Genomic DNA, 7145 nt, shown 5'->3' on the forward strand with positions numbered 1-7145 from the left:
TTGTTGTTGTTGCTGTTCGATGTTTAGAGTATATACATACGCATATACGCAAATACATATATCTATATACGCACGCGTGACTTGTGTATTGGTATTATCGCATTATATACACGCGCCTATCCAACCTGCTCCGTGCGTACATACATATATACGTGCTAAATATAGGTGTATGCGCGGGCATGTCTGCGTGCGTCCATGTGCGCGCGTTCGCTTGATTTATGCCGGCTCGATAGTGCACCGCTAGCTACTACTTTGCCACGCTTTGTTCTATACGCACGAACGCACACAATCCACCCACACACACGCTCACCTACGCATCCACATTTATACGTACGTATACGTATCATACGTACGCCAGACTACGATGTGCGCTTGTATACAATACATATATCCTGCATATATATACGTATACGGAAAACGTTACCAACTACTTGCTTTTCTGCCTCCGAATGCCTTGTGCCGTATTTATGTACGACGTGCACCGGCTATGATTTAGTAATTTCTTTGCACCGTGATAAATAAATTCACCGGTTGCGTATTTCAATCTTTTGCCTTGCAGAAAAAGCATTTTCATATGCGCTGGTCTTAGGTTTTTTTTTATGGGGGAGGAAATGAGAGAAAAATGAAAATTAGTAAACCGTGAGTGATTGAAAACATGAAATTGAAAAAAAAGCGGTGCGTCAAAACAAATTCACGAATTTTCGTAAGTTACAAATGGTCCTGTCAAGATGATACCGCAGCCTCGTTCTTTATCGATCGCACATTGAAACTGTATAGTTGCATAACTATTTTTCTCAGCTGATTTTCCGATATTGTTGCTGTGAATGACTGGATGAAATTTCAACTAATTTTCACCGGTAGTATTCCTTGACAGGCAAATCGTAATATTCATTTTCAGTTTTCCTTATCGAAGATCGGCTTAGAAAAAAAATTATGAAAACATTTTTTTCAGTGCCCGCGCAATGAAACCCTAGCGTACGAGACAATCTTAATAATTTGAATTGAATATTATTTGCTTAAAAAAATTAAAACTATAAATAACAATTTTTTTGTTATAGCTCGAGCTTTCTTAAAACTGGATTTTTTTTTAAAGATTTTGAATTATTTTATTTGACTTTTAGCAATGTTTCCAGTGGAATTAAATAAAAAATTGTTATAAATTAGAATTTTTGAAGAATTGGGTACGAAACAGTTTTGTCTTTATTGCATCATACAATGAATTGAATAATAATCTTCTTTCTACAAAAAAAAAATTTTCATGTACAAAAATAATGTACAAATCATTCTGATAACGTAGTTCAATATTTTAACCACTATGGTTGAATTTTTTTATTGCAAATATATTTTTGCATGCTCCCATGATACGTTCATCTTTCACAATCATGCTTTCTTTTTCTAAAATGTGAGCAAAGCTTATTAATTGAAAACTCAAAAAAACAGTTGATAAGGTGAAAAAAATTTACCTAAATCTTCTTTTCCACAAACAAGCTAATAAAAAAGTAAAACAATCCTATTGCATATAATAGCATGATCTGTAAAGAAAACAGTAATAAACAAATGTATATACAGGTATCAAGCTGAAAAGTGAGATCATGCAGCTTTTAAAATGTGGTTTTACGCCTAAATACCATTAAAAATACTCACAGTGCACCATATAATTGCACCAATTGTACACTTGATTCTTGAAAGTTCGAATTTTTCCTTTTCACTTTCCCTTTCTCTCGCCAGCTCGTCCAATCTTTCGCGTAACCTTCCGACATACCTTGGGTCTAAGCGACTCAAGGCCCTAGAATCTAGCTCAAGATAATTATTTGTCGATGAAAATCTGTCCTGGAGATCACGAAATGACGAATAAGTGTCCGTGCGTCGAAGGGTACTGACATTAAGAATGAGCTGTGGGTCATCTGCTGTATGTTGATCCGTAGCTGAGGTAGGGTGCTTTACCGAGTCGATCGTTGTGTCCACCGTTGCGGATTCACAGCTGTCTGACGTCCGCCTCGACGCGAGCTCGTCGGTCCTGCGCTTCACTTCCACTTTATCGCTCGCAGCATCATTTTCCGTTATAGCTGTCCTTGATTCTAGCGCTCCACGATTCATTAAATCATTCACGTATTGATCTGATTTTTGTATTCTGCGGTAAAAATCGATATCCGAATTATCTGAATAAGGATCTTCGAGGGTCCCGGTTTCGTAATTAAAATAGACACCATTGGGAGACTGAAGCGGCCTCGTCGGATCGAATTCAGGCTCAACGGATCCTGGTGCAATAGAAACACGCGGCTCTCTACCTTGTGCCATTTTTGCGGCGAGAAGACTGAACAAAAATCATGTTATTTCTCAATCGAACGCTGTCAGAGTTAATCGAAACTATAATATAAAACGCGTGGTGGGGATTGTTGACAGTCGTAGTGTACGTTTTAGATCATTTGTAATTAACGATTCTTCAAAGAAATTAAACGTCGAAACTAGGATTCCTACTGACAAATTAAAATACTGCTTCATTTATGAAAAATAACATCATCTTTCTCCTGTTACGAATAATTCCGCTGCAACAATCATAAGTTAGGTAAATTTCAAAATTTTTGACCCTCACAAGGTATTTTTTTGTATGATGAGCTCTATATATCATAATATCAAAATATTTTTCTCGTATAACTGCAATGTTTACAGTTATTTTCGGCTTTTTGTATATTATAAGTAAGTAGTTCGATTAGTTTGTTTACAAGTTCGAAATTTAAACTAAGGTAGTCAACTTTGTATACGTTGTTCTGTCACATGGAAAGGTATTTAAATTCTATGAAAACACAGACCAATAAAATTAAGTTTACAGCTGCGAGAAATTATAACAACAATCGTCATGATTTGACGCTCTCTTACTTTACGAGCGTAGCTTCGCAGTCCAGGCAGTTCGACGAGTTCATCACTGGCGCTCTATCCATCGACCTTTTCAACTTCTGTCTTCGACGTCATCTCGGCACTCCACAGCATTGACCATGGGACCCATTGCTTTCTTCTTGCGTATTTTTTTCTTGTATTTTATGTATCACGTATCTTATTATTTATTCGATAATTACCTTCCTACAATTTTATTTAATTTATTGGTCATGTCATTTTATTTACTTCTCGCTTTCCCTGTTTTTATAGTTTGTGAATACCTACCACCAAGTTATGTAAAGTTTACACAATATTTCCTTATTGTTTTAATAATAATTTATATGATTGTTTATCCGTTTAGAGGAATTCGTCTTCCGTTTTTCATGTAATTTTCCATGTTTTCTTACCGTGTAAAACTGATTGAAATATTGTATCGAAAATGTACGACATATTAGCCATAAGGTAATTACACCTAAACGCAATAAAATTTATAACAATAAACTCTTTATCTTTTTTTTTTGAGCCAATAAATTCATGTTTTCGATACAAAACGTACCATATACTTCACGAATATTCCTCCATACATCTGTCTTAGAAATTTTCTATGAAATATGTAATAAAGCAACGAAGAGTTAATTAATTAAAAATAAATGTATCCTCTCGTACCTGCCAAGAATAAAAGTACTCTCCATCATTCGACCTCACCAAACACGCAATTAAGTACCATACACACAAAGTTCAATTACACAAAGGATTCATTCGCTCTTGTACATCACACTCGCACAGATTTGTTATTGCGGTCGTTTTTAACCCCTTGCCCCTCTTTCTCTCTGTCCGCACTCGAGAAATTGCGTAAGTTTGTGTATTATAATATATTCCAGCTCTGAAGAAGGTTTTCATAATTACATACAGCGCGTGGCAGTAGCAGCAGCAGTGGTAGCAGCAGCAGTAGCGGTGCAGGCAACAGAGAGGATGATGAAGTAAATAGTGCCAAGTCGTCACGTGGATTATTCAAATGTAGGTAGGATGGAGGCGACGCGGCGGTGATGTGACCCATCTCGGCAGTATTTAAGCATTTGATTGAAACTCGAGTAGCAGTGGTAGCGTTGCATATACACTCGCTCAAATGCTGGCACTGCTGCCTCTTCTATACAGTCCGCATGCACCGGTACAGCAGCGGTTTAATTGAAAAAGAGAATTTTCATATTTAAGAAGCGACCGAATGGCAATCTCGATGACGTGTCTCGTCGGCAAACGTATATTACTTGACTCACGCGCTCTCTGTACAGCTGCTTCTTTTTTCCTTTTTTTTTTGCTTCACCTTGCCAGAGAATTCGAAATTTCGATTGATGCCTCGGCGCGATTTATAGACTATTTTTGAAGATTTTTTTCACAGCAATTATACACGTCGCTAGCTTCTGTTTATAAACGCGAAATCCGGACGTTGGCGGGTGGAAAAAAAGGCAACGTGCAAAGTGAGAGGGATCTGGCACAGCGAGAAAAGTGCGTCGCGTTATCGAGAACAAATTTTGATCGATGCGCTCACGTTCTCACGGCGATCGCAGCCGGATTTGATGGATGCGTGCGAGCGTTAGGCAAGATTCCCTCTCCCTCTCCTTCTCACACTCACTCGTTGAAGCATTTTTATTCCCGCAAATCGAATGCAAGCTCTGGCTAAGACTCGCAGGAGACGAGCAACTTCCGCTTGTATGCGAAGAAAAATGTATACCGGTATACATTTTTATTTTCCATCTGTTGCCCTCGCGACCGCACTCGTACAATTTAAAATCAATTTGTAATTTTGACGCGCCGGTTGTGTGTGCTTTTTCCTCCTTTTTTACGGTTCATACGTGTTTTCTCATAAAAGAGCTTGCACTGCACACGCACACCCACACACATACACATATGCGCAGCCAAGGCTCTGCGCGTATTTATAATATATATACTAGACACGCTGTGTATTATACACACACGCGAGATGGTGCGCCTCGAGTCTATCTCTCTTTCAAATATATATCGCTTGTGTAGCACATGCACAGCAGCACAGCGCCGAGCATATTGGAGTCTCTGTCGCATGGAGCGCGCGCTGCGCCGTACCGTACACCATGGCACCGGCAAAACGTTTTACGTATACATATGACACACATACACACTTGCACAGAGGCCGAGAAAGTATAGCGCGTATATACCTTCAGCCTATACGTTGGTACGGGTATAAATGGAGAGAGAGAGAGAGAGAGAGAGAGAGAGAGAGAGAGTATAAGTGCGCAGCGGGAACCAGAAGTTTTACGAGCTTGAGCTATGCGGAACGTGAATAGAACGACTTGGTATAATGCGATGTTACGCCAGTAGCGAAGCTTTTACTTTTCGGTTCCAACGTTCTGGTGGCGGTACGCGTGCCACGCCGTGCACGCTCGATGCTCGGCGCTGTTTTTGTTATCATATTTTTTTCCTTTTTCTCTTTTTTTTTCTTTTCTTTAAATTTTGCAACTTACATGACATTCACGGATATTAGCAAAAGCTTCGCGGCAGAGGCACATTGGAACGCGCCCGGTATCGCATGTGAGACTTTCTTTTGAATTAACTTGTATATACATAGGAAAGCTTATACGTGCGCTATTGCTTTTTTCATATAATACTTTTAAAGCGATGCGAAAGAGTGAGAGAGGGTAGGGAATAGGTAAAGAGAGAAAGAGAGAGAAAGAGAAAAAAACATTTTTTTTTCCTCGACTTTACGGATGATTTATTATGTGTATCGTACGGACCTTTAATACAGCAGTACCAGATGGATTAATAATTCTACCCGACGAACGCAATTATGAAATGCGCACGCGAAACAGGGAGGGAGCTGCTTTTGAAAAAATACAATTTTTTTTCACATTTCGAAAAGCTTATCGATTTTTTTGTGTTCGACGAGTTCAAAGTTGATTGCCGCTTCATGTATGCGCGCATCAAGAGCAGAGAGAGAGCGAGTAAATACCTGTAGTTGATCGATTGACATTTTGCGTAAGCTCAGAGAAATCTTTTAACTCTACGCGACACTGTTTTTTTTTTTTTTTTTTTTTTTAATATATATTGAGCTGTTTCAAAGCATTTACATGGGAATGTCCACCTGCACTATATCCAAAGCCCCCCAAGTGAGCGAGCAGAGCTACCCTTTCCTTTTTTATCTCCTTTTTTTGCATAATACAAGCGTCTTTTTTGTGCATGTAACTTTCCACGCAGTATCAAATGCAATAGAGATTTGAATGTAAAAGTAAAACACAAATCCCGAACTTTTAGGAATTTTTAAAAATGTTTGATATTTTTATACAAAAAAATAAGGGCTTTCATTTCTAGTCGTTGATCATCCTTTTTGTTCGACTGTCTGAATGTTATAGTCAATTTCTTGGGTGTTGTATATTTATTAAAAAAACTTTTGTTTTTACTCTTACCTTTGAATAAAAATCTCCATCCAGTATTTTTAGAAAGGATTCGATGCATTGTCGCGAAAAAACATCATTCTTGTTAACAGGATCAATTCATCAGTGTCTGTAAAAAAAAACAAACCAACAAAAGTTGAAAGTGAATAATTGTCACTTAGTAAAGAAATTCGAAGCTATACAAACGTCATTTCGACTCCAAAAAACACCTCAATAGAATTAAAATTTGTCGTCGAATTAAATGTCTATACTTTTTTTAATTGATCTGAAAAGTCAAGGAATTAAAAATACAATACCAACCCAAATTCGTAGCTAAAAATATATTTTCTCTCTTACTTGCTGCAGCTAGTAGCGTTCACACGAAAATTCCGCAAAATTTATTCGATTATTTTGTCGGGCTTGGCGCGCGCGCGGATAAAAAAATGATATAAGGAAGATATATTACGGTAAGCGAATAAATGGCACGCCGGGCTTCCTTTGTGCATATGCACTGCTGTCTAAGCTCAGCAACAGGGAAGGGGATGGTCGAAGAAAAACTTCTTTCTCTAGCTCTCCGTGTGTATACATATATGCTAATTCTTCAAGATGTCAAGTGGGCATTATTCACGCGTCGACGACTTTTTGATCTAGGAGTCTCACCTCTATCCTCTGCCTCTGTGTACATGCATACACACACGAGTTTTTATGTGTACAAATAAGCTACCGTGAATGTGTGTGTATACACACGTAAAAAGTCAGAGAGAGAGAGAGAAGAAATAGCAAACGAACATCTCACATACTTTATATACACAGCAGCAACAGCAGTAACAGCAGCGGCGCAGTGCAACAGTAGGTAGTAGATGTTAACTC

General features: G+C 38.3%; 1 protein-coding gene across 1 annotated transcript; it reads right to left on the bottom strand.

Moving 5' to 3' along the window:
- Positions 1-1182: 1182 nt before the first annotated feature.
- Positions 1183-2330, bottom strand: LOC106650860. Its single transcript, XM_014369094.2, has 3 exons — positions 1645-2330; positions 1464-1532; positions 1183-1395 (listed from the first exon to the last, which is right to left on the bottom strand). Exons 1-2 carry the CDS (start codon positions 2296-2298, stop codon positions 1464-1466), a joined length of 723 nt encoding a protein of 240 aa, XP_014224580.1. The 5' UTR covers positions 2299-2330; the 3' UTR covers positions 1183-1395.
- Between the last annotated feature and the right edge of the window lie 4815 nt (positions 2331-7145).

The sequence above is a fragment of the Trichogramma pretiosum genome, unplaced genomic scaffold (assembly GCF_000599845.2).
Source record: "Trichogramma pretiosum strain Unisexual culture from Peru unplaced genomic scaffold, Tpre_2.0 scaffold3, whole genome shotgun sequence".
Classification (NCBI taxonomy): domain Eukaryota; kingdom Metazoa; phylum Arthropoda; class Insecta; order Hymenoptera; family Trichogrammatidae; genus Trichogramma; species Trichogramma pretiosum.